The 27648-nt window shown below is 50.5% G+C and overlaps 2 protein-coding genes across 7 annotated transcripts in view; one reads left to right on the top strand and one right to left on the bottom strand.

Annotated features, from left to right (window-relative positions):
- The window catches only part of INTS9 (integrator complex subunit 9), a 74120-nt gene extending 64090 nt beyond the window's left edge, over window positions 1–10030 (top strand). The window contains exons 15-17 of the mRNA XM_065055572.1: window positions 5284–5382; window positions 7433–7570; window positions 8785–10030. Coding sequence (XP_064911644.1) covers window positions 5284–5382; window positions 7433–7570; window positions 8785–8961 — 414 coding nt within the window. The 3' untranslated portion in view covers window positions 8962–10030. The remainder of the gene's footprint in view (window positions 1–5283; window positions 5383–7432; window positions 7571–8784) is intronic.
- Window positions 10031–14081: 4051 nt separating this feature from the next.
- EXTL3 (exostosin like glycosyltransferase 3) overlaps window positions 14082–27648 on the bottom strand; it is a 161470-nt gene continuing 147903 nt past the window's right edge. For all 6 annotated transcript variants that reach the window (XM_065055568.1, XM_065055569.1, XM_065055567.1 and 3 more), the window contains 4 exons: window positions 24654–24781; window positions 19988–20132; window positions 19325–19453; window positions 14082–17516 (listed from right to left, as the gene is read on the bottom strand). In XM_065055568.1, the coding sequence (XP_064911640.1) occupies window positions 17307–17516; window positions 19325–19453; window positions 19988–20132; window positions 24654–24781 (612 nt within the window). In that variant the 3' untranslated portion in view covers window positions 14082–17306. The remainder of the gene's footprint in view (window positions 17517–19324; window positions 19454–19987; window positions 20133–24653; window positions 24782–27648) is intronic.

Here is a 27648-nt window from a genome sequence, read left to right as displayed (position 1 = left end):
CCTGTGTCAGCTCACACAGTATCTTAGTTGAACTTAAGTTACCCATGATGTACAAGTCGTTCAGATGAGATCTTACTGGGGCAAATATAATAGCAATAGCTCTGCTAGAATTACCTGATATTTCCTGGAGTTGCATTTGGCTTTTTCACAGCCGTGTCACATTCGTGACTCTTGGTTCTCATGAGATGGACTAATAAACCTGAACCCTTCACCTCTGTCATTTCCAGCAGCTACCAGCTCACAGCAGAATTTCTCAGTGTTAGCTCAGTCCCTGGCCTTGTATTTCATGCTAGTGAATTTCATCTTGTTTTTCTTCCTCCGGTTCTGGAGGTCATCTAGTTCTTCACCTGAGTTTTCTTTCTATTAAACCTCCCTCTACAAACTGCAGTGCGGCCTTCTGAACACTCTTTGTTCTGCACCGAGGTCATTAATAAAAATTGTGGGGGTGTAAGCTCAAGACTGACCCTTGAGGAGCTGCAGCACCAGCTCCGTGCTTGTCTGAGGATATTTTTGCTTTAACCAGCTTTTTCCCCGCCTCAGGACCGCTGTAGAAATCCGCAGTTGGTCATTTCCCATGTGGTACCTTCCTCGTGCTCCCTTATGAAGCGCAGACAGTGGCTGCCCCAATTCCCTCAGCAGTTGGCTTAGCAGAGAACACCGTTGTGTTAGTTGCATGTGATCCACTTCTGATGATTGAAGTTTTCCTTCCATTTATTTTATTATTGCAGCATAGCAGCATGAATAACGGACACTTCAGTAGGATTTCTGAGCTATGAGCGTTGCACAAGCACTGAACAAAACTGACCCCTGCCCCAAGGAACATATTACAACTTTATTATTTCTTTATTTTTTCCAAGGATTTGCAATGTGTTGAGTTCATGATGGGTCTGTCCTGCCCAGTGGTTTCACAGCTCTGTTTCATGTCTTTGGTTTCTGTGGTTTGACCCATTGTTGCAGCTCTGGCTCCTTCCCCTTCTGCACAGTTTGCAGATGTGGAAAAAAGACACTTAATGCTGATATAAAAGCCCAGCTGTGTCCCTTTCTAAATACATAGCTATAATCTAGTGTACGCATCAGTGAATTTCAGACCTTAAAAGTTAAGGGGATTTTAATTACTGACCTGATGGCTTTCACCGGGAAAATCCCCCATAGGACCAAAACCATGTGTGCTAAAATTCTGGCCCTTTCCCCATTTTATTCACCAATCATCCAGCCTCATTTTTTTTTTTTACTAATAGGATTTTCAGATCCCATCTTCAGTCATTGTTCAGATTGCCAACAAGAGGATTTTTGGCTGCTCTCTGCTCGTGACCTTAAGTTTAGGACCATTGTCCGTGGTAAAGGCCTTAGTAGAGACTTCAGAATAACCCAGCCTGTGTGCATTGTGCTGTATAAACAACTGTACTTTGGCCAACCGCAGTGTTTGGGCTCACATAGTATGTGTCTTATCTCGTTTTGTTGAAGTACAATCCTACCTGACAGATTTACGTACAGTATCACAGTATGTTTGGGATTGGAAGGGACCTCAAAAGCTCATCCAGTGCAATCCCCCCATGGAGCAGGAACACCCAGATGAGGTTACACAGGAAGGTGTCCAGGCGGGTTGGAATGTCTGCACAGAAGGAGACTCCACAACCTCCCTGGGCAGCCTGGGCCAGGCTCTGCCACCCTCACTGAGAAGAAGTTTTTTCTCAAATTTAAGCGGAACCTCTTGTGTTCCAGCTTGATCCCGTTACCCCTTGTCCTATCATTGTTGGCCACTGAGAAGAGCCTGGCTCCATCCTCATGGCACTCACCCTTTATATATTTATAAACATTAATAAGGTCACCCCTCAGTCTCCTCTTCTCCAAACTAAAGAGACCCAGCTCCCTCAGCCTTTCTTCATAAGGGAGATGCTCCACTCCCTTAATCATCTTTGTTGCCCTACGCTGGACTCTCTCCAGCAGTTCCCTGTCCTGCTGGAACTGAGGGGCCCAGAACTGGACACAAGATTCCAGGTGTGGTCTCCCCAGGGCAGAGCAGAGGGGCAGGAGAACCTCTCTGACCTACTGACCACCCCCTTCTAACCCACCCCAGGTACCATTGGCCTTCCTGGCCACAAGGGCCCAGTGCTGGCTCATGGTCATCCTGCTGTCCCCAGGACCCCCAGGTCCCTTTCCCCTACACTGCTCTCTAATATGTAAATTCCCAACCTATACTGGAACCTGGGGTTGTTCCTGCCCAGATGCAGGACTCTACACTTGCCCTTGTTAAATTTCATCAGTTTGTGTCTTTACTCTGTAAAAACATAGGTGGAAGCTCAGATCACAGGAGCAGAACTGCAGCGCTGCCTCTTCTCTCCCTCAACCGTGGCAACATTCACATCAGCACTTCCAGGCTACTGAGAGTAAATAACTCTTTTTGTTGGTGGTCTGTATTTTAAACTTTCCTTAACAGGAGGAATTAAAAAAACCCGAGATACGCAGAACACATAACACACGCAGGTTTGTCTTAAGGCAGCGCAAGCGCTCCTGGGGACTGATTAACACGATGCTGGTGCTCAGTGCCGTGCGGCGCTGCTTTCGTGACTCCCTCGTGCCAGCATGTGGGATTAGACTCGTGATAATGACTGGAAGGAAGAAACATTTATTCTTGCATCGTGGGGGGCTTCTCAGTCTTGCAGACAAAGCCATAACGAGATCCAGCAGCCAAAAGCTGGACAAATTCAACCTTGAAATAAGACACGGTTTCCTAGCTGCAAGGAAAATTAAAGTTTTGAGGGGAAATGCTGGAGTTGCCGTTGCTTGGAGTACAGACAAGATTTGCTATCTCTCTGAAAAGGGTTTTTTAACCCGGTGTTTTGGAAGAGTTGTGTGCTGTGTGTGCAGGAGGTCAGTGGAAAGGAGCAGAGCGGTGGGTGAGCTACTGGATGTGATTAAATGACCTTTTTGGTTTGGGTCAGTGAACTTCTATAATAAAAGCGTTGGCCACAACTTGAAGAGGGCTGTGAGATGAAGCAACATCTTAGGAAGAATAGAAGTGAACACCTGTCTTGCTGTCTTTTTGACTGCTAGTAGTTAAAGTGTTGCCGTTTACCAACGGTGTGGTTAAAACCCACGTAAATGTTAATATCAAAGTATTTCAGTGGCAGAAGAGGACGTGAATTCTAAGCCACTCTCCGTTTTTTAAGGACCTTTCTCTTTACAGTGTTTCTCATTTTGCCATATATTCTTCATTACAGCCCATTTTGTATCGATCCTCCTCTGGATGCTGGTGGGAATGGAAAGTGCTTTTGACCCTGCAAAGTGCTGCCAGCATTACGATTTTTAGGTGCTGGGGAAATCTGGAGCAGTGATTAGCGTTATATTTTCATTCTCTTAGCCTTCAACAACACACTGTAAAGGCTGTATTCAAATTGACTGCTTTCAAGGTCTTGAACAGAGGCCCAGAGGGAGAGCAACGTGGATTGCTTCATGAAATTTTGATTTCTAAGATTCGCCAAGTCTGAATATGTGTGAAATTTAGTGGATTTGAATGCGGCGCAATCATTTATCCAACTGTTTTATTTCAAGGAGGTGCTCTCAAAATGTTCCTGCAACTTTCATAGTGGTAGGTAAGGTTTTCAGAAGGAGCTGAACGTTGCTGCCACTGAAACCAACAGAAGAACCTCAGTGCTTTGATGGCAAAAGGATTAAGCCGGTAGCGAGTTGCTTTCTGAAGTCAACTTCTGTAGCTTCTGTATTCATGAGGTTTAGAGCTTTGCGGTAATAGTGATCACCTCTGTAATCCTAATTTAAAGCAGACCAGAGTATTTGGCAGTAAGGTACTTGTGCCCGATGTTTCTTGAGAAGTGGCAGGGTCCGGTTGTGCTCCATCCCTCTCCTGGTTTAGATCCTGTTGAAAATTCACTAAATGGCCTTTGCTGAGCAATTTAATCTATTTCTGCCTCGGGTGCTTTATCTCCCAAGTGGAAATATACTCTGTTTTTCTGAAATTTGTTCCATTTCTCTTTGTACTTTCCATCCATGGGAGCACTGGGAAGCTAAAGAGAGCTGGTGTTGCCTTGCTGGTGGGACAACGATGGCGGCTGGTTCTCCGAGCTCTGCTCCATGGAAGCACTGTTTTCAGCGATGGCTGAACCTTCAAAAATGCTCCTTCACCTGGAGTTTAAGCTCTTCTTAATATCTGGCTCCAACTGGAGGTGTTTGAGGATGAAAGGGAATGAAGTTCAGGTGAAGATCATCCCGTAGAGGCTTTTTGTATTAATACGTGAGATGGGGCAATGGTCTGAGTGCGTGGATGGTACAAACGTTGGGAAGAACAGACAAGTAGATTCTGTTCCATCGGGTCTTCACATCTGGAAAATTCTTCCATGCAGTGGTATAACACATGAGCAATCTTACCCGGTTTTATTTTGTGAGGTGCCTGCAGGGTTTTCCCACAGACACAGAGCATGCTTTGACTTCATAGAATCACAGAACCGTTTTGTTTGGAAGAAACAGGACAAGACAGGACCACACAACACCCCGTGTCCAGTGCATTGTCACCTAGAACTCCCTTGGAGGTAAAAAAGGAATACTTTTCTGTGTTCACGAGCCGTGTTTTCTGCAGTATTCCCTTGGAAACACATCTGGAAGAGCTGCTTCCCAGCCGGCCAACTTCTGCAAGCCTCACTGCCCACCCCGCGTTCACTGCCTGCACCCTCAGTGCTGAGCATCTCGGGAGGCTGCCACTCAATTCAAAGCTGGAGCCAAGACTAAATGTTATTTTCCTTCAGAACAGAGTGATATAAAAGGCAGTGGAAGGGTTTCAATGCAGCATTGTAAGGAAAAATTTCAAACCAGTCAACAGAGCCGTTGCATTCTTAAGGACAAACCCTTTGCTTCCAGCCTGAATGCCACAGTGCTAAGGAACTGAAACTGGCTTGGATTTTTCATTGTCCATCAACATAACAAACATAATAAACAAAGCTGAATTAGTTTATGAGTTTTACTAATCAAAACATTAAAAACATGGTCGATGTCTTTTTAAACAAGGTTTCTCTTTAACTGTTATATTTTGTGTGACTTGCCTTGGTTTCTGAAAACCTCACACTGCTTTGATAAGGGTGTGAAAATCAGTATCTAAGAGCTGGCAGGAGGTTTAGCAGGTAAGAGAAGCGCTTTGTCATTGTATCAGTGGGTTTGAGTTTACAGTTCATTAGTCCATGTTTTAAAATACCACGCTGCCAATTTAAGTCACAGCTGGATTCATACGAATTTTGAGATGATCACTTGCTGAACAAAATCCTTCTTTTGCTTTAGCTTGCAGATTCGCTTGTGCCCTTGGAGATTAAGCCGGGTATTTCCTTAGCAACAGTTTCTGCCGTGTTGCATACTAAAGACAACAAGCATGTGCTGCAGGTACGGTATCATGGGAAAGGGAGAAAAATATCCTTACACCGGCTCTCCTGCCATCTGGGACCCCAGCTGTTCTCATGAGGCAACCTCTCCAACCGCTCTTTCCCCGCCGGAGCGGAGTCCTCATCAGATGCTTTGTCCTGAAATGTAGGAGTGAGGAATTACACTTAGAGCAGAGAGTGGGATGCTAATAAATCTCACTCCCCTTTTGTCGTTGGCCGTATGCCTGGCTAAGATAAAAGGGGATTATTCGTGAAGAGAGGCTACAAATCACACAGCTCTCTGTGTAACCCAGACACCAGGAGCAGCACCCGCCGGGCTCTTATGGACTCAGAACTGGGGGTCAGAGGTGACCTACAACATGAGCCATGTGAAGGGACTGTCCTCTTCAGTTTGTCCTGCCCCCCGAGAAGCAGATTCTACATCCTTGTGCAAAGTAGCAGTGTCTGCTTTCTTCCTACCGCCTCCTTTAGGCTGGCACTGCAATTGATGCTCTGCAGAGGGAGATGATGTCTGGGGGACCTGCGTAGCACTCGGGAAGAGGGCCCAGTATGGTAATGGCTTTAATGTAGGGACATAAAGATCAATTAAGGATTTATATCAGTGCACAGCAGACACGCTGTCTTAGTTTTTCCAGGTCAATTCCCTAGAAACACTAGACAACACTGAACAAATCAAAATATTAACAGGCAGTTGGTCTGAGGCTGCATTTCCCTCTGTGTTGTTAGCGTACTGCCTTTTCTGCTCTGATTCCTGATGCCAAATAAACTCAGACCTAGGCTTAAAATGCCAGAGCCCTCACAAATAGCTGGAGATAAGTCAGCATGGTGGTATCTGTTGGAATTGTCTGAGTGTGGGACCCACCACGACTGTTTCACGCACAAGTAACGTGAGACACACACATACACCCACTGACTTCAGGGAAAACTGTGGGGTTGGTAAAGTGACTCAGGTGCATCACTGCTGTGGAACCGGAGCCTGAGCAGGTGGCATTTCTCTCCCAAGGGTCAAAAACACGTGTCGCTGTTGAAGCAAACACAGGGACATCACAGCAGGAGGTTCAGGTGTGGTGCTACGTGGTGGGAAAGACACAGAGTAGAGAGGAGCCCAGTGTGTCACCTGGGGGCACGGGTGCCACGGGACTCTGGGGTCGCTGCAGGCGAATTCCCCGTGTGTTGTGCAGACACATCCCTGGCAAACGGTCCTGCCAAGACTTCAGAGAAATTTCCCCCAGCACCTTTTTCCCAGGGATTGAGTTGTTTTGTTCACTGGGAAAGACAAATGCTGACACTTCCCCGACCTAACTAACTTGGCACAAGACTTGTTTTACACGATAATTTCCTCACTGTTATTTTATAGGGATCTGATTTCCATCTCCATTAAACGGAATGCTCTTTCAGAAGCGCTGTTACCCCATACCTTACCTGCACGTGCAGCGGCACACAGGTTGGCAGCGCCCCTGCTGCTCTCAGGGACGACTTAAAGCAGAGTTTTCTGAAGCAGCACAAAATTATACCCAGATCACGCTTTTTCAGGCACTGCAGCGTCTCTCATGTTGTCTGTATGCAGGTTCTTCCTGAAGACTCGCTTCTCTAAGGGCAGCGAGGAATAAATTACCCATTTTTTTCATTCCCCAAGTAGTTACTTGCCCTGAATTTGCCTGTTTCCCAACCCGAGCATGATTTTCAAGGCATTGACTTCTTTAAGGCATGATTCCTAGAAAATATTGCAGAGTATTGAATACTAGAATAAAAAGCTTCAGTCTTAAGTCAGACAGAAATTTGAGCAGAACTGAATTTACAGAAATTTTAGGGTGACGGAGATTTGAACTACAACTGCTCATTTATTTCTAGAAGTGGTGGCCTGTGTGTTTGGAGGTGCCATGGAGCGCAAAGCTGGGTTTCTCCTCTCCCCTTCAACACCACAGTATTTCCCCTTAGCCACTGAAAACCAAATCAGTATTCCTTTCCTATTTGATGCGCTTGTTATTCCGACTAAATTACAATAAGCCGATGTGATTCACGTCATTACTGTGCATCTCCTCATCCATTAGCTCCCTCCAAAACCTCCGCAACCTCCCGCCAGCAAGAAGAGAAAGCGAGTGAGTGATGATGTGCCGGAGTGCAAACCCTTGAAGCCGTTGCTGAGCGGCTCCATTCCTGTGGACCAGTTTGTGCAGACGCTCGAGAAGGTGAGAAGTCTGTGGTGGTTCAAGCCCATTTCTCCTCATCTCAGAAACACGCTGCTTTGCTAGCAGAGTTGGAAAATCATTTTAGTGTGGCTGGGAGTGGGGCTAATGAGCTGGCAAAGCACTTTGGGGAATGTGGGAATGGAAGCGGAGATTTTGGGTTCACTCTGGGTAGTTGACTTTCCCCCATGTAACTTCTGGATTCATCAGCTGATTTCCAATGAATTTGAACAGTCTCACAAGTATATAAGTTCCTACAAGTTTTGTGAAGATGAGGTGACCGAATAATGAATTATATGTGTGATGGACCTGGAGGGTCCTGGAGAACAGGAGCTGAGGGGAGACCTTCTGATCTCTGAACTGCCTGAAAGGAGCTTGGAGCCAGGGGGGTCGGGCTCTGCTCCCCAGGAACAAGCGCCAGGAGCAGAGGAAACGGCCTCAAGTTGCGCCAGGGGAGGTTGAGGTTGGATGTGGGAACAATTTCTTCCCCAAAGGGCTGTGGGGCGTTGGAACAGGCTGCCCAGGGCAGTGCTGGAGTCACCAGCCCTGGAGGGCTGGACAGACGGACATGAGGTTCTCAGGGACATGGGGCAGGGACAGGGGTGGGTTAATGGTTGAACTCGATGATCTTGAGGGTCTTTTCCAACCAAAACGATTCCATGATTCTAAGAGATCCTGGCAATGTCTCTGCTGATGGAGAACTCCCTGCGCAGCTGCAGGACGGGCGGCTCGGTGGCTGAACTTGCAGGCAGTTGGTTACTGCTCCGTGGAGCCCAGTTCTCACCTGTGTGAGTCCTTGGAGAAAATCAGCAGGAAAAAGGGCAGGATTGTCCCTGAGGAAGTTTGCCCTGGGGTTCAGTAGCTCTCCACTATCATCTTCTTTGAGGCCATAATGTCGTTGGATGGACATTTCAGTAGTTAAAGGAGCCATTTGTCGTCTTTGTCTCTCAAGATTTTGCAATTACAGTGACCTGGTGTGGTGGAAGATGTTGACTTGAGCCTCTCCCTGTTCTGTAGTTTATCCATCTGTGTAATGAGGGCCATATTTATCTTAACCTGTGCGTGTTTCCTCTGCAAAACCCAAAGACCTAGGATATCTGGAATGGCACCCTGTATTTTGTAGCCTTTCTCCCGTGTGCTCTGGGCTCATCTCCACCCATTTTCCTGAGTTGCAGTAACATCTCTCTCATTTCCTCCCTCCCCAACTGCACCTCTAGCATGGGTTCAGTGACGTGAAGGTGGAGGACACAGCCAAGGGCCACATCGTCCTCCTGCAGGAAGCAGAAACCCTCATTCAGATCGAGGAGGACTCCACGCACATCATCTGCGACAACGACGAACCCCTGAGGGTGAAGCTGCGCGACCTGGTGCTCAAATTCCTGCAGAAATTTTAGCTCATGGACATCGTGCTGCTCTGCAAGGATTCACCCCAGAGCCCCTGAGCTAAAACATGTCCGGAGCATCACCCCGAGGAGAGAGAACTTCCTGATTCTGACACCAGAAACCCCCTTCCCTTCATGGAGAAGCAAGGAAGTATTTTTAATATCTATCTATTTTTAATTTTTTTAACTGGTTTTGGACTACTTTGGAGAGGATTCCTGTTCTGTAAGATTGGGAGTTGGAATCTTAGAGGAGATCTGAACTGAATAGAGTGTATATTTACAAGGTCAGGGTGAAATTGCGTCCAGCCGCAGACGTTTCTGTGTGACCCTCAGCATTGCATCCCTGAGAAAACTCCAAGAATATTGAAACAGTGGCCACAGATATTAAGATGTTGTTTTTCTTCCCAGTTACCAGGCCGAATTTCCTCTCTGTCCTCCATTTACATATGTGTGTGTTTCACTGGCGCAAAGAGGAATGAGAAAGCTGGTAAGGCAAAGATTATAAAAGATCCGAATAGAAGAAGAGGGCTGTGCTGGACATGCAGCAGCTTTGAGGCAACGTGGGCCATTCCTTGCAAAAACAAAGGGATCTTATAGCTTCAGCAATGCAAAGGGGTTGTTGACGCTGCACCCTCACCCGTTATGACCAGGTTTGTCCACCCAGCTCTGGGCTCTTCACCGAGACACTCAATAAACTGTTTTATCCTGGTTCCCCCATAGTCAGTGGAGGAATTATCTCAGGAAGGTACTTTCAGAAGTGGATAAAGCAGGTAAACCCCCAGTGCTCATGAAAAACCTTTGGGATTTAAGTGCCTCTTGTTTCTACCTTCCAAAAACCTGTTTGTTCACCTCCCACTATCCCAAACCCTGACTGAAATACTGACCCATTTATACAAAGCCATCGGTACTGCAGACCCGGGCAGGCTTTTCACTCCCCAAACCATAGATTTGGGGCCTACACTTAGTTAATAGTATTGCTTTTAAAAGCAACCAATTTCTCAGATTTACTGCTGTTCGGTTTTTATTGGGTTGGTTTGTATTTATTTGGTGTTAAAAATAAAAAGCATAGCAAGCCTGCCAAGGAGGAAGCGCATTGTGTGGTTTATAAAAGCATCTGCATGCTTATTCCGCATCCGCCTGTGCGTGTATATACACATTTGTAAAATATAACTGCTCCTTCAGTTTATAGCTCGGGGGAGATTAAGGCAGCGGAGGAACAGCTCTGTAATAAAAACTATTTGCTATTGCAGTTTCCACATCACATTCCGTGCGCATTAAGGATTCCTGTTCGATTGGATGTACAGACTCCAGCATCCATACCCTTTGCTTTGTGTCTCTGTCATGGGCGTGAGAGAAATGGTACCATTAATGTGATAAAAAACCTGTTGCGGTGGCATTAATCCTCATAAGAGTTTACAACATTTGCAGTAGCTCAGCTTCTTCATCATCGCTCCAAAATGGGATAAAAGAATTGGACATATTTCACTTTGTAATTAAATCTCCGAAAAGATTATTTGTAACACATGGAGGTTGTGTGATAAACGGAGCTGAGCTGAGGATGCAGAGGGAGAGAGCAGAGTGTGAAATACGAGTCCTTGGCAGTGTCTTTCTCCTTCTCACCTACACTAATCCCTGTGCTCCAGAGCCTTCAGTTTGTGAATATACTCATTTGCATTTATAATTAGAAGGGACTTCACTTGTGGCTTGTGTCTGTGCAGGAACAACCCCAGGTTCCAGCTGGGAATGACCTATTAGAGAGCAGTGTAGGGGAAAGGGACCTGGGGGTCCTGGGGACAGCAGGGTGACCATGAGCCAGCACTGGGCCCTTGTGGCCAGGAAGCCAATGGTACCTGGGGTGGGTTAGAAGGGGGTGGTCAGTAGGTCAGAGAGGTTCTCCTGCCCCTCTGCTCTGCCCTGGGGAGACCACACCTGGAATATTGTGTCCAGTTGTGGCCCCTCAGTTCCAGCAGGACAGGGAACTGCTGGAGAGAGTCCAGCGCAGCCACCAAGATGCTGGAGGGAGTGGAGCATCTCCCGTGGGAGGAAAGGCTGAGGGAGCTGGGGCTCTGGAGCTGGACAAGAGGAGACTGAGGGGGGACTCATTCATGGGGATCAATATGGAAAGGGTGTCAGGAGTGTCAGGAGGATGGAGCCAGGCTCTTCTGGTGACAACCAGGGACAGAACAAGAGGCAATGGGTGCAAACTGGAACATAGGAGGTTCCACTTAAATACGAGAAGCAACTTGTTGGGGGTGAGGGTGGCAGAGCCTGGCCCAGGCTGCCCAGGGGGTTGTGGAGTCTCCTTCTGTGCAGACATTCCAACCCGCCTGGACACCTTCCTGTGTAACCTCATCTGGGTGTTCCTGCTCCATGGGGGGATTGCACTGCATGAGCTTTCCAGGGCCCTTCCAACCCCTGGCATTCTGGGATTCTGTGGCTTTAAGAAGCCAGACCCGAGCTCTGAGCAGCCTGAGCTGGTGCAGATGTCCCTGCTCATGGCAGGGGTGGCACTGGGGGAGCTTTAACAGTCCCTTCAACCCAAACCATCCTGTGACTCTCTGACATTTATGTGGTTAGATGACACACAGCCCTGCAGCAACAGGGCTGCGGATTCACTGCTGTAAAAGATTTAATCGAGCTCTGTGTTTCTCCGACTCTGCAGGTGTGTGAGGGCAGGAAGGTGACAGATTTGCTGTCCTTGCTTGTTACACAGTCCAACCAGCCTTGCACGTCAGGGGACAATAACCTCCCGATGTCCTCATCCTCGTCATACAGAAAGCCAGGTTAGAGCCAGAAGCTTTACTGAGCTCAAGGTATCAAGAAAATAATTATATGGGATAGTGAGACATCCTGTTTCGGCCACAATAGCCACTCCACAGGAGTGATTAGTGTGTCATTGGCAGAAATAAATAGGCTGTTCTCTTTCCCTGTGGAAATCTCGCAGTTCTGATCAACTTGACCGAACCAGCGAGATCCCATCTAGTCCTACCTGGCCGCTTGTGGACACTGTCCTGGCTTAGTGCCTGGCTTAGTGCCTGGCTTAGTGCCTGGCTTAGTGCCTGGCTTAGTGCCTCGCTTTCCCCTTCTGGGAAATGAAAATCACACCGTCCTTCTCAGGCTGCCTTAAGCCTTCCAACTGAAAGCTGCTGCGGCAGAATTCATATTAAAAGCACATTTGAAGCTAATTGGGGGACTGGGAGGGGGTGCTGTGCTGATTAACGGGATTAGAACTGTGCTTAAGCTTAGCTGTTAGTTCAGAGCTCATTTCACTACTGAAAGACAACTGATGCAGTTGGGCTCTCAGACCAAAATCCTAATTGGAGGTGCAAAGCTCTGACCCCTACCAGTAACAGCCACATGGATATTGTATCAGCCTCCCAGTGTCACCGCTCCTCCCAGTTTGTGTCACCAGCAAACAGGCTGACAGTCACTCATTTCTATCTGACTGCTCTTCATGTTTATTATTTCGAGCCTGTACTTTTCACGGTGCCGCCGGCCGCCGCGGGAGCTCTGCGGCTGTTTCGCCAGCCCAATTCCTCCTCCACCTCTCTGCCCTGCAGCAAAACCCGGCTTTGTCTGGATTTAAGCCAAGCCCAGGGCTCCCAAACACAGCTCCGTATCCAGGCTGAAACCAGAACCCCGTGGTGACGGTGGAGAACCCTGTGCATTGGGCATCCACAAAAACGCAGCCGCCCGTTGCTTTTCAGCCTCTGAATAACTTACTAAAACGCCGGGGGAAAAAGGTCCCGGTTTTGGTCCTAAAGCCTGTGACGGTTCATCGCTGGCAACCAGCCCGGGTGTAAATCCCCCGCGCTGCTCAGCACACGCCCAGCGATGCTCTCTGGAAAGTGAATTCGGCTGTAGGGTTGATAACACCCCCCGCACCAGCCCAGCCCTGCCCCTGCCCGTCCCGCTCCCCCAGCGCCACCTGCGCTTGAATTTAAGCCTCTTTTTCCTTTATTTTAAAGAGGAAAGCGATGCCGGGGCACCTGGGCTGCCCTGGGCTGTGGGTGGAAGTGGCGATCTAATTAACCTGGCAACAATTAACCCTGCAAACTAATTAAGCGACGGGACCTTGGCTTTGTGATGTTGCAGCGTTTTCCTGCATTTTCAGCTGGGAAAAAAACACCCAAACCAGTTAATTTGCTTCTTTCTGCCCGTCCCAGCTTGGCCGGGGCCGTGGGACGGCACGAGTGTCTGTGAGTCCTGCACCGCGGCTCTTGCAGGAGCTTTTATGGCGTTGATGGGCAGAACGGAAACATGGGGAGAAATTCCAGTGAAATGGCTTCAATGTCGAAGAAATATGTCACCTGAAAGGAACAATTTTTGGTTGAGGAGTGATAGGTAAACTTCTTTCCCTGCTCTCCCTCCTGGTTGAAGGGAATGAATTATTAGGGGGATTTATTCCCTCCTGCCCTTCCCAGGGCTTGTTCCCCATCCAAAGGTACAAACCGTCATGGAGAGGGGAAAAAAGGGAAGGGAAGGGAAGGGAAGGGAAGGGAAGGGAAGGGAAGGGAAGGGAAGGGAAGGGAAGGGAAGGGAAGGGAAGGGAAGGGAGAGGGGGAGGGAGAGAAGAGAGGAGGAAGAGAAGAAGAGGAGAGAGAGAGAAGAAAACAGGAGCCGGGATCCTGTGTCTCCTCTCCCCAAGGTCACATCAGTTACAGCTGTAAATTATTTGCCTTCACAAGAGGTTTTTATCTGCTGTGTGAGGGCTGGAGAAGCCCCACAAATGAATCTGCTGCAGTTGAATGTCTCAGGGCAGGAGACTCCACACCCGCTCTGGGCAGCCTGGGCCAGGCTCTGGCACCTCCCAGCAAACAAGTTTCTGCTCATGTTCACATGGAGCCTCCTGTGTTCAGTGGGGCAGCCGGAGGGAACAGCCCCTCATTTCAGGACCCTAAACCCGCGTGGGGCTGGACTGGGGGCTCTCTCAGCCCCACCATGAGCTCCCCAATGGGTACAGCTGGTTTTAGCGCCAGGCACCGCCATTCCTGAGGCGTTTCCACCATTCCCAACCAGCACACCCGCTCCTGCCCCCTTGGGAAACGCAAACCTGGGGCGACACTTGTTTTTGGGGGCCACGGAGCCACTCGGGTGCTGCACCCCCCTGACAAAGCAGGCACGGAGACGTCTCAAGTTAAACTCTCCATTTATTGGATCCTTTTACAAAAATCTCAACATTGTGCTCGTGTTGAAGGAGTGTTTCTTTTCTCTTGCATTTTTTCCTTTTAAACCTGGTGTTCACGGAGCCGTCGGCACAACCGCGGCGCGGGGGCTGTGCCGTGCGGCACGAACCGCGCACGGGGGCTCCGTCACCGCTGATCATTTTATTTACAGCAAACTGCACCCCTGGCTGGAGCAGCAGGAACAGGCAACGGGGAAAAAGCTTTTCCCAAAAAAGGGGCAGCCACAGAGAGACCTTCACGTCTCTTTGGGGCAGCTGGGACCGCGCCGGGGCCGGGACCAATCGTGGAACCTCACCTGAGCTTCGGGGTTACCCTGGGACCCCCTGAAAACCACAGGAGAGCAACAGGTGGCGTGGGAGGGTGTCCAGAAACACCTCCCCTCGGAAAGCCGGGGACAGTCGGATCGTGGGATGGCTCAGGAGCAGAAAGTCAGGGTGTGAATCACGAGTCTGGACTCTGGAGGGGTTCTGGGGGCTATTTGGGAGGATTTGAGGAAAAGCCACAGCAGCAGAGGTGCCGGAGGGACAGCGCCAGCCCCGCGGGTGGGGATGGAGATGCTCTTGGCATTTGTTTTCTGTCCCCCCCGAGCAGCCACCTGGACCCTGTTTACCCCTTTGCCCCCAAGTCCTCCTCCTTCGGGGGGTCTCGGCAAGGATGAATCGGTGCACACAGCGATCCCATCGCGCGGCCATGACGCCTCCAGCCTGACCCTGGGCTGTCGCGGCACCGAGGATCCTCCAAAAATAAAACCAGCGCACCACTTTGGGCAAGAGTTGAGCATGATAAGAGCCTGGGAGGAAGAAAAATGTGGATTTTTTAATCTCTGCCGGCCTGGAACTGAAACATGTCAAGAGAAAGGGAGAAAAACCCACCCTTGGGCTGGCCACCAGCTCCGACCGCAGCCAAGGGGCTTGGCAAACGGCAGCACAAGTATTTCACGTCACATCCCTATTTTCCAAGCTCCCTGTGTTAAAATCGCTCTCCAGAATAATAACATTTCCCTTAAGGGATTTTTGAAAACAGGTTGCTGAGAAGCGTCTCATCTCTCTATTTATATAAAGTGCAATCCAGAGCTGCTCCCGTTGGACTCGCAGGGGCTGGACCCCTTGGTCCACACCAGGGACCTGTCTGAGCGACCGTTGCTGCTAACGAGCCACCAGTAACGAGGGGACAACTAAAACCCACGACGGGAGGGTCAGACCCTCATGGACGCTGAGGCCACTGTGGCTGCTGCCAAGAGCCACGTTTCCACCCCGAGCAGGGGCAGAAAACGCCCTCGCAGGTGTTTCGGAGCCTCGCAGGAGTCTCCGATCGCATTTTCCAAGACAATGAGACTTCACATGCTCCATATCGAGCAGCTGATGTCAGAACAAAAAGAGAGTGGAAAGGAAAAACCATACAGAGAGGACACGATACCGTGATACGTATTTGGCTGTGGTTGGTGCCCCGGCCCGTGGGGCTGACACAAAAAATGGCTGAAACGTGGCTGGAGGGGCCACTTAACACCCCAAACGGTGCTGTGCAGGCATGGCTGACCCTGGAGCTGCCAACGGCCCGTCCTGGCTCCTCCTGGGACACGGAGGTGACACAACCAGGTGGTGACATCGGCTGCTGCGCCGGGGTGCTGAGCTGCAACCTGCTGCTGCGGGTCGGGCAGGACAACCAGGGACGTGGAGGTGAACCACACAAGCTTCATCTTCTCGTCTACCCAGCAAGAGCTTCTCCAGGCTGCCCCTGAACACCTGGGGGAGAGCAGGACACGGAGAGGGCGACCTGTGTCCTCCCCTCCTGCTACGGGATGGGATCGAAGCAGAACGGAGCAGAGTTGAGCGCAGACACGGACACTACGGTGTTTCGCTTTGATGGGTGAGAAACCAGCTCTGAAAACAGCCCCATGTCATGATCCCAGCAGCGTTTCTCGGTGGGATTTACCCTCAGCCCAAAGCCGGGACACGGGTGTGGAGGGGACGGGGTTTAAGGCAGCGGTGCTGAGGCCCGAGGGGCAAACCCGACGTGGAGGGACAAGGGACACACAGGCTGGGCTGGCGCTTCGCTTCGGATTGACAGTCGGTGTCTTCTCCTTCCTCCACCCTGCAAAGTGACCTCCAGGAAGCGCCGACACCCCGACTCCCACCTCCAGAGAGGGCCCTGCACAGAGTTGCTCTCAGCAACCGCGGCCACGCTCGGATGCTCTTGGCAAACTGGTTTATTTTATCAGCTTTCCCGTAGCCCATCTCCGGGTGCTGCTGGAGCCGATCTGCGGGGCTGGTGAACGAGGAGGAAAAGCCCCAAAGCACTTTGTGAAAAGGCCAGGAGGCCCCACAGCCGCCTTTGGCTGTAGAAAACTGCGGGTCGAGGCATCGCCGGCCCCGTCTGTGCTGCGATGGGTCATTCCCAAGCCCCCAACACGGTCCCATCTTTGGAGGTTTAGCAGCACCTGCCGCGGGCCGTGCGGGGTGAAAAGGACACGGAGAACGAGGCGGCAGTGGCCAAACTCCCCAGGGACCGGAGTGAGGCTGGGAGTGGGGAATGACCCTCCGAGGTCAAATCCTCCCCTGCTCATCCCCCTGTGAGTGAGGGAGCAGAACAGAGAGCTCGTCAGCAGACAACACCTGGAAGTCCTCAGTAGTAGCCACAGGGCAAGATGAGCCGGGACCTGGTGTGTGGGAGGAAGGACGGGGACATCAGAGGTGACCGGAGCTGGGAATAACCTCACTGTGTCAAACAGCTCTGACCCGGCCTCGCTCCGGTCCCCCCGAGTGCGCAGACAGAACCGGAGGGAAAAGTGGGCGGGTAGAGGGGAAAAAAAGGGGGAAAAAGAAAAAAAGCCTCACGCGGCAAATCTAAACCACTTTCATTTTAAATAACAATAATTATAATTAAAAAGAATGGTCGCTCTTGGCTAGCGGAGGGGCAGAGCCGCCAGCCGACGCGCCATTCCTCAGTGTACGATCCCAGGGAGCGTCTTTACGGGAGCCGTGAGATCCTGATCCGCGTCGCTGGGGAAGAGCGGGGGAAACGCGCCCGTCCCAACGCAGGGCGTCCCTTTTGCTCCGTGGGGGAGGCCGGAGTCTGTAGCACAAGGTGATTCGCACTCTCAGCCCTGCCAAAAATCCACCTGCGCCCTCACCCGCCTCCGGGAGAGCCCGGGGGGCCGGCTGCCTCCCGCTTCTAGATGAACTTGAAGCATTTTGTCTTGTCGTGGGGCAGGCGGGTCTTGAAGAGGACCGAGTCCACGCGGAACTGGGTGTACAGCAGGGGCATGTACCCGTACACCTTCACGAAGAAGTTGATGCACTTGTGCCGCTCGTGGAAGTGAGAGTCGTCGTGCGAAAGCGCCTGGGGGCACCCAGGGCAGCGGAAAGTCCAGCGGGAGGTGACCTGGCAAGAGAGGGACACGGAGGGTCACTGTCACACGCTCACACAGCTCGCCTGGACGGCTGGTGGCCCAGCAAAGAAGGACACGGTCCACACCAGCTTTGTCACAACAAAGGCTCAAGGGGGACATGATGATCTACATATTCTTAGTTACTTTTTTCTGGTTTAAGGTTTGAGAAGCTGTTTGAGGGAAAAGACACGACCTTGAGAAAGGAAATCCTTTCCTTTCACCAGCTACAGATGGAATCACAGGATGGTTTGGGTTAGAAGGGACATTCAGAGCCCATCTGGTCCCAGCCCTGCCATGAGCAGGGACATCTGCACCAGCTCAGGTTGCTCAGAGCCCCGTCCAGCCTGGCCTGGGATGTCTCCAGGGATGGTTCATCTACCACCTCTCTGCCCAACCTGGGCCAGGCTCCCACCACCCTCAGCACAAACAATTTCTTCCTCACGTCCGGCCTGAATCTCCCTCCTTTAGTTTAAAACCATCACCTCTTGTCCTATTATAACAGGTCCTGCTAAAAAGTCTGTCCCCACCTTTCTTATTGGCCCCATTTAAGTCCAGAAAGGACTTTTCTGTGTGGAATCGAGCCTCCCATTGCATTGCCCTTTGGTTTTGCCCGATTCCGCTCTCAGCTGCACCAAACTCTACAGCCTTCACTTCACAGTAGCTCCAGATGGGAAAAACACCACACAGAAAAACCCACCCATCATATTTATGGCTGAGACCCATCTCCAAGCAGCTGGCCTGCTGTGGGGAGACATACGCAGGGCTGTAAAGAGCAGTTTGCCAGCAGCGATAAAGAGCAGAATGATCTGCAACAAAATTCATGCTCAAAACTGTGACGCTGATTTGTTGTCACGGAGCAGGGGAGTTTCAGCTGCACCGCCGTGTTTGGACCAACAGCCCCCGCACACAGGGGGCCTGGATGGCTCCGGAAAGCCACACAAAACCAGCAAGGAAACCATTCCTGCTTGTGTTGTGTGTAATGGAAAGAAGAAAATTTCCCTTTTTGTGATCAGCTGCTTGGAAGGGCCTTTGCTGACCCAGGAAACCTCTGGGCTGAGCTGCAGTGTAAGTCAAACCCCAATTTATCTGCTTGCTGTGGTGGGATTTGGCTGGTTCTGAGGGTTGCACTGACTTCTCACACGTTCGTGAACACACACAACCTCTCCTTGAGGATGGAGAGGGGCCATGCTGACAGGTTTTAGTAGGGGTCGTGTGTCCCTCACGCCAAGAAAGACCTTGAGGTGCTGGAGCGAGTGGAGAGAAGGGAACGGAGCTGGTGAGGGGCTGGAGCACAAGTGTGATGGAGCGGCTGAGGGACCTGGGGGTTCAGCTGGAGAACAGGAGCTGAGGGGAGACCTTCTGATCTCTGAACTGCCTGAAAGGAGCTTGGAGCCAGGGGGGTCGGGCTCTGCTCCCCAGGAACAAGCACCAGGAGCAGAGGAAACGGCCTCAAGTTGCACCAGGGGAGGTTGAGGTTGGATGTGGGGAACAATTTCTTCCCCAAAGGGCTGTGGGGCATTGGAACAGGCTGCCCAGGGCAGTGCTGGAGTCACCAGCCCTGGAGGGCTGGACAGACGGACAGGAGGTTCTCAGGACATGGGGCAGTGCCAGGGGTAGGGGAACGGTTGGATTTGATGACCTTGAGTGTCTTTTCCAGCCAAAATGATCCCGTGTTTCTGTGATTTTACTTCCCCTGGAGCAGATCAGTCTCCTAACACCACTTGCCTTTCAAAGACACCGCACAACCCACCGCTTCTCCAGAAACACAGAGCGCAGAACAAACTCCCGCCCGGCACTTTACCTTTATGGGAGGTTTTCTGGTCAGGTGAGAGACCAGGAAGTTCATGGCGATGTCCTCGCAGTTGATGTATTCATCCACCATGTCACGGATGGCTTGTGGCATCACGTAGGAGTACAGGTAGGCGTAGTACTGGGAAGGATAAAAAGATGCAACGTTGCCCAAGGTGTCCCACGCAAAGAGCTCAAGGATGCAGTGGAGACCCCCCATAACAGAATCAATCCTGCACCCAGATCTATTGTACCTGCAGCAGCAGCAAATCTACCCCAAAGCCAACGCTGATCGAGTCCTGAGGCTCCTGTAACCTCAGAAATTGTGACACGACGGCTCAGGACAAAAAGACATCCCCTCCTTTTCTCGAGGTGTCTTTACTGACTGTTGTCTCTCCCATGGACACAGGCACAATGTCACGGAGCCACTTTCTGCTCCGCTCCCTTCCAACACAAACCAGTGCCTCCCACACCCCCAGCCAATTCCCTGCAAATTACCCCTCGCAACACTTTGTAAGGCTAAAGATGCTACAGTAAAGATGCAGCGTAGGGAAACAAATGACGAGCTCCAAAATTGCTTCTTTTAAAAGAAAAAATACAACCCCGCAAATGTGCAGACTCTGTTTGCTCTGAGAAGGAAGGGAAAGCTCAGGGCTTTGCGGCCGCAACGTCTCACCTTATGGAAGAAGGCAGCACCAGTGAGCACCATCGAGAGCTCGCAGGAGTAGTTGGAGTTGTAGAGCCAGGACTGGTGGGGGACGTCCCAGGCGTGGTAGCGGCCCGGGAAGCCGACGATGCGGTCCCTCGCCTCCCTCCAGACACTGCGAACACAAAAGCTTTCGGTGAGACACAAACCCAACCACGACGCACAGGATTCACCCTCGACACCGACGGAGCAGCTTCCAAGGGGGGCCTGCAAGTGATGGAGATGCCTACACATGAAAAGGTTGGGCAACTGCTCATCCAAAGAATGGCCAAAATACCTTGGAGTCTGGGAAAAAAGGATAAATGTTGTTAAAATGTGCAATTACCTTGCTTTAAAGTAAATTTGTTTTTCTTTTTTAAATAAAAATACAGACAATTCCAACCTGCTAAAGATGACTTTTCATGTAAGCTGCTGAGTTCAAGCTCACTCAGCTCCACAAGGTGAGGGGCAACGGGCACAGACTGAAACACAGGAGGCTCCATGTGAACATGAGCAGAAACTTGTTTGCTGGGAGGTGCCAGAGCCTGGCCCAGGCTGCCCAGAGCGGGTGTGGAGTCTCCTGCTCTGAGACATTCAAACCCGCCTGGACCCCCCTGTGTGATCTGCTCTGTGACCCTGCGTGAGCAGCTGGGTTGGACTGGGGGATCTCCAGAGGTCCCTTCAACCCCAACCAGGCTGAGACTCGGTGATTCTGTGATTCAAGCAAAGCTCTGCTTTTGGCAGGAGGGACTGATGAGCCGTCACAGCTGCCCCAATGAGCCATGAACAAGCTCTCTCCCTGAGATAACTCTGATTTTTTTCCTATTGTAGTGCAATAAAGGACCGAACGCAGAAATCGTGGCTTTAACGGACAGGCAGAATTTGTTGACCTTCTCTTGTTACAGGTTAGAAGCTGTTAGGTGTGAACTAAAGCATCCCCTGGTCAGCTCTTCCAAGCCCACGCCATGAGCACCAACGTTGCTCAGTACAGAGGCACGTTCAAGTTGTTTATTCACGGAGCAAGCACTCCTAACTCAAAAATTATGCATTTTCTAACTCACAGGGGTTGGGAAACTCTTCCATTTGTCACCAGCTCCCCACAGCCCATGCAGAGGCATCCACGACACGTACCCCAATGCTGCTTCTCTCTTATTTTCCGCTACAAAAAGTCAAGAGCAGCCAAGACCTGGCCTGGGGGTAACCCAACATCTCCTCACTTCTTCCCCAAACTCCCGGGACTTTGCATCTCCCAGAAGCTGTTTCCTCCTTTGTAAAGTTGACATAATATCAAACTCCCTTTAGGAAAGCTGCTGAGATGCTGAAGACCCCGGTGTCTCCAAACAGAAGACCTGGAGTGCCAAACTGCCAGTTTTCCACCCCGAACCGGCATCTAGCGGCTTCCCAGGCTCTGTCCATATGGAAAAACACTTCACCCTAACACAGCTTTGCAATCGAGCCGTAGGGAATTAAATCGTGAGGTTCACACGTGAGCGCGTGGGCTCACTTAATATTCTACTGTGAAGCTTGATCTCCTCGAGAGGAATCCCACAGGACAGCTGCAGCGCTGCCAGGGATAATGAAGAACAACGTCAGTGCCTAACGCCTTGCTTGGGAAATAAACCCACCGGCAGGGGTGCGGGATTCCTGCGGATCCTCCGATCCCACCTCCCAACAGGTTGTGTTTGAGCTGCGTGTCCAAACTCGGTGACTTGGGGCCACAATGAACGAGTCCCAAGTGGGCGCCTGTTGGACACGGAAGGGTTTTCCTTCTTCACAGGTGCAAAATTAAGGCAGAAAGTGGCCTTTTCAGTTTTTTTTCCTTGCGGATGCAGGTTCCCCTTCCCGTGGAGTCACAGAAGTGATGGCCACAGGGCGATCGGCTGTCGAGGAGACGGAGCTTCCGTGAGCCCTGAGCTTTCCTTGCAGTTACTGACACCGCCATGTGTTTATTGTTATAAGCCCTCCTCAAATTAATGAAACTCCGCCATAACCTGATGAAGAAAACCAAGTAATTAAACACCCCAGCAGCTTCCCAGGCACCATCGTCTCCCTGAGTGCTTGTTCGCTGCAGTTTCTGTCAATCCAGCGTGATGGGTTTGAAAAGTCACAGTTGAAACTACTCATTCCCTTCCATCTCTCTCGCTTCCCTGCAACTGTGATGCTTTTTGCTTCTCAGCTCAGCCTCAAAAATAAGGACTTTTCCGGAGAATCATTCTGGGGGTGCTGTTCAGAAAGGTTTGCTCTGCGCACCCACCTCCAGCTCGCTCTTGAGCAGAAAACTGATCAAAAGGAGGCGTTTGGCCCCAAGAATTACAGCCTGAAGCAAAGTTTCAACAAAAACCTGTTGTTACGGGCCAGTTCATCCATCACCCATGTTCACTCCATAGCCCAGAGACCGTTTGGTCCCCGGCTGAGCACAGGGAGGTTTTGTGCGCACAAGGCATTTGTAAGCAAGGATATGAGTGAGAATAACACCCGGCGCTCCCAAATTTTGTTTGATGCTCTCCAGCGCTGACCGGGAAAGCCTCAGCCAGGCGCCGCGGCAAACGGAGACCAAAGAGGAGGAGAAAACGGCCAAGTTCAGATAAAGAGCCTGAAATGGGGCACGGAAGGGAAGCCAGGAGCCCTGACACCCACTCCTTTGCTTTAATCACTTCAGCGCCTCATTCCTCATCTTTCAAAGAGCTTGTTGGGCTTCCAGGCATTTTGTGCCTTTTAACCTTCCTCCCAAACATGAGCCAACAAGTTTTGGTGGGAGCTGGTCCCCATGTCTCACCCCCTCACCAGCTGCTCTGGGATGAGCAATTGCCGCCCCTGCTCCCAACCACTAACGAGCCACGGCCTGACGAGCTGCAGAGCTCACCCCTCGTGCTGTCCTCACCCCTGTGCCATCCTCGCCCTCTTGCCATCCTCGCTCCTTGTGCTGTCCTCATTCCTCGTCCTGTCCTCGTCCTTGTGTGAGGACAGCCTGGTGGAAAGAATAAGGCCATCCTCACTCCTCATTCCGTCCTCGCCCTCGTGTCATCCTCACTCTTCATTCTGTCCTCGCTCCTTGTGCCGTCCTCGTCCCTCATTCTGTCCTCGTTCCTCGTTCTGTCCTTGTTCCTCATTCCGCCCTTGCTCCTCGTGCCATCCTTGCTCCCCGGCACCACCTTGGTGGTCAGCAAGCTTTCACCTGCAAAACCCTCCCACAGCAGGAGCCCACGGAACCGCTTTCCTCCTTGGCCCCGAAATCAGGAAGGTTTTCACCAGTGCAAAGTCAAGGGAAGATGCAGATGCTGGAGCAAGAAGGGGGTGGGAATGGGAGAAACCAGCACCAGGCTTTTCTGTGTAACGTCTGCGTTTTCCATCCTTTCCATAAGTCTTAAAAATCTTAAATAATCCTATCTATTGACATGCAACTTCACACAAACATTGTCTAGATTTTTGATGTATCCTTGTCAGCTCCCAGAAGGCCTTGAGAAGAAATGGTCTGAGGCAAGATGTGAAACCACTGCTGTGCATTTGCTTGGCCCACCTGTCCACATTTGCAATGAAAAATAACATGAGGAATGCATATGGGGTTGTCCTGTGCAGGGACAGGAGCTGGACTTGATGATCCTTGTGGGTCCCTTCCAACTGAGGGCATTCTATGATTCTATGAAACAGAATAAAACGCTCTATAAATGTACTATGCCTAAATCATAACGATTTTTTTTTATATTACATATTTTTGAAAGAAAGGAAAGTTAATGGATATCTTGGGTGTTGACTTTCAGCAAAACATCTGATTTGGTACAATATGGAAAATTATTAGTTGAGGTAGAGAAGGTGATGATGAAGTCATCAGTTTGACACATGTGAAAATGTAATAGGAGGTATTGAGCTGCATGGTGCATATGAGCTGTTCTGTAGGGCGTTAGAAAAGAGCAACCGCAGCCTTTTTTCAGTTAAGATAATGAAATATTTAGATTACTGAAGGGAGATGCTGCGTCCATTGCCTGTTATCCACCTTCAGATGAGGTGAACCCAGACTGGAATAGGTACCGCAAAGGGGTGAAGGATCACAGATGAGGAAAGCTTGTTTACAAAACCACACTTGTTTCCGCTAAAACATTAGGCACTGTGAGATTAACGTCTGGACTCGATGAGCTTTGGTCTTTTCCGACCAAAACGATTCCATGATTCTATGCTCTGCAGTGCAAAATACCAAAAGAGCTGTCACATCCCAGTGTCACAACGAGCAGAGGACGGCAGCAAGCACATGAGCATCGCGTCCTGCAAACCTCCTGGCCTTGCCACGGGCACGTGAAGGATGGAAGGCAACAGCCTCTTAGATTTGTTTTCCAGTTTCCTTCCAGCCTAGGAAGCCACGCACCCCCCAAAATCATTAAGAGAACATTATCAGCACAGCAAATGCCAAAGAGTCGAGGTTAAGAAGCGTGAGAATCAGTGTTGCCGGGACAACCTGAAATCAGCCCACCCACCTGCGCTCATTAAACAGTTCATTAGTGTGTATTCCTCCTCCAAGAAATTGAGGTGGAAACCACGGGAAGGGATGTGCTGGTCCTAATTCTGGCCCCAGCTTTAGCCACGAGGTCGGGCTGCGTCTGAACAGACCCTGGATGTGGAAAACCTGAGTTTGGGTGCCAAGGCGACATGCGCAGAGGGTACTCACCGGAACCCAAACATGATCTCGTCGTGGCGCAGGTGAGCGTCGTCATCGATGGACAGGATGGCCTCCGTCTCGATCTCATCCCATGGCAGGAACCGGTTGTTCAGGCTGTTTTTCTCTGTGCGAACAACCTAAGAGGTGAACACACAATAGTTACAATGGCTGTACATGCCCAGAGGAGAGATTTAGGGGTCGGGGCTGCACACGGTCCAACATTTTGTCTCAGCTTCGTAGCCTGTGTGATGGGAAAACACTTACTAAGCAAAAAGCATCAGCCTGGCACCAACTCCAGCTTCCATCCCTCTCCCTGCCGCCTCCTGCCCGTCTCACCAGATGGCCAAAGCCAAACCCAAACGAAGCCCGGTACCAGCTGTAAGGACGGCACTTGGGGTCGCTGCCCGAGGGTGCTTCAGCAATAACAACCCAAGAGAGCAGAACACGGCAGCCGCGGCCAGTCTGTCCTACGGCTGCTGAAGAAGCGGCCCTCGCAGCGTTTCTCCAGCGCTGAGCTGAACTGAATTGTTTCTGCAACTGCCCACGATTTCTGGCTTGGACACAACTCATTTGCAATGCCTCCTTCTCTCAAAACTCTTCCAAAGCCCACACTGTGCAATGTCCCTTATCCCCAGCCATACACGTGTAAGATCAGACTGAATTACATCAAATAACAGAATGGTTTGGGTGGGAAGGGACCATTAAATATCCCCCAGTGCCCCCCCTGCCATGAGCAGGGACATCTTCACCAGCTCAGGTTGCTCAGAGCCCCGTCCAGCCTGGCCTGGGATGTCTCCAGGGATGGTTCATCCACCACCTCTCTGGCCAACCTGGGCCAGGCTCTCACCACCCTCAGCACAAACAATTTCTGCATCATGTCCAGCCTGAATCTCCCTCCTTTAGTTTAAAACCATCTCCCCTTGTCCTATCACAACAGACCCTGCTCAAAAGTCTGTCTCCATCTTTCTTACAGGCCCCTTTTAAGTCTGGAAAGGCTGCACTAAGGTCTCCCCGGAGCTTCTCTTCTCCAGCTGAACACCCCAACTCTCTCAGCCTGTCCCTCTCCTTGACAGCCCCTTCCACACCAGACCCTTTCTCTCCCTTGTTTTTCCACGTTTCACATGCCCTGGATGACCTATAGACACTCAGTCCACCCCAAGCTTCCCATCCTGTTCAATCCCTCCAGTTGTTTCTCTGGCTCTCCTCTGAACAATCTCTCTTTGATTTAAAAAAAAAGGCCAGCCTGGTGGAAAGAATAAGGCGACACGGCAATACAACTCCATTAAATAAGATTACATTTGATCACATAAAGAAAGGCCACACTGAAACCATTAACAGTGGAAAATATTTGTATCGGGGATCTGCATGGCAGCTGGGATGATTAAATTCCTGTGTGAAGCCTGTGTTAGTGCTTTCATCTGTCAATAGCTGCTGGGGGGCATGGAGAAACAGCCAAAATCCGGCTCTGCTCCCCAGGAACAAGCGCCAGGAGCAGAGGAAACGGCCTCAAGTTGCGCCAGGGGAGGTTGAGGTTGGATGTGGGAACAATTTCTTCCCCAAAGGGCTGTGGGGCATTGGAACAGGCTGCCCAGGGCAGTGCTGGAGTCACCAGCCCTGGAGGGCTGGACAGACGGACATGAGGTTCTCAGGGACATGGGGCAGTGCCAGGGGTGGGGGAACGGTTGGACTTGATGATCTTGAGGGTCTTTTCCAATCAAAACTATTCTGTGACCGAGTTTTCTGGCTCAGAAAGAGGTGACACAGATCTCAATGTGGCAACCAGGCCCCACACAGGGACACTTTTTGGACTGGAAGAGACGCTCTCTGGACTGGAAGAGCACTTCGTCAAACCGATACAGCGACAAAACCAAAGCAGACGCTGGTGGGGCCACTGAACGCCTTCAGTGGGACACCCACACTTCACCACTTTCATCAAGAGCCATTAGCCCTAATTTTCAGCCATTTTCTAATTAATCAACGAGTGCATCATGGCATTTATATGATCTACTTTAGTACATGTGTGGTTAAACGCTATAGGAAATTTTCTGCCTCCCACACCTGGCCGGCCTTTCCTGGTCAACACATGAGCAACCCACCCCAAACAGTTCTCCAAAGGCTTCAGGCTCGCAAAAACCACCCAAGAGAAGCTTTTGTGGTTTCTGACACAGGCAAGGGCTCCTCCAGTAAATTCCAGCCCATACCAGTTGGGAACTGGTCATCATTCACTCTAACTCAACATGCAAGATGGATTTCGGCTCCTCGCGAGCATCGTGCAGCGTGTCTGAAAGCAGAACCGTTTCTCCTCGTAAAGTCTTGTGCCCACCAACCTTTTCCTCCAACCATTGCAGGTTCCACCTTCTAGAAAGTTTGCAAAATTATTAAAAATTATTAAAACCAGCTCCAACAATTCGGCCTTCTGCTAAAAAGCATGTGTTACGATGGTATCTCTTCAGAAAGCCCGATTTTGGTGAAGTCTGGGGGTGTCTTACTCATTAGGATTAGTGGACATTGCATTGAGTCCACGGTAAATTGTTTTGTCAGGCTTTCCATGCAAGGTCCTGCCATGCCAGCTGAAGATGGATGGATGGTGGATGGATGGATGGATGGATGGTGGATGGTGGATGGATGGATGGATGGATGGATGGATGGATGGATGGATGGATGGATAAATGACAAAAGAAGAGCGAGAACCACCAGGCTGAGCACTCTCTGCCTCACTGATGAACCGGCAAGTGGGTACCGCTTTGAATTTATCAGATTCCTCTTCACCGTGGGTCTTCAACTCAGCTTCCCAGAAAAGATTTGAGGCCCATGTCTGCAAACATCAACTCACTTCTGCTCCCCAGAGCTGAGCTTTGGGCTCAGACCCACCTTCTCATGTTGTAAAGATCTGGACAAGAGTTAAAACTCAGCACAAGTTCTGCAGTGGAAAAGTTTCAGGTCACTCCATCACGGCTGAAGCTTTTGCATTTCACATAAAATAGGTGTATTCCTGCCTTTCAGC

This window comes from Columba livia, chromosome 3 (genome assembly GCF_036013475.1).
Source record: "Columba livia isolate bColLiv1 breed racing homer chromosome 3, bColLiv1.pat.W.v2, whole genome shotgun sequence".
Taxonomy (NCBI): Eukaryota; Metazoa; Chordata; class Aves; order Columbiformes; family Columbidae; genus Columba; species Columba livia.
This window is presented reverse-complemented; position numbering and strand designations above follow the sequence as displayed.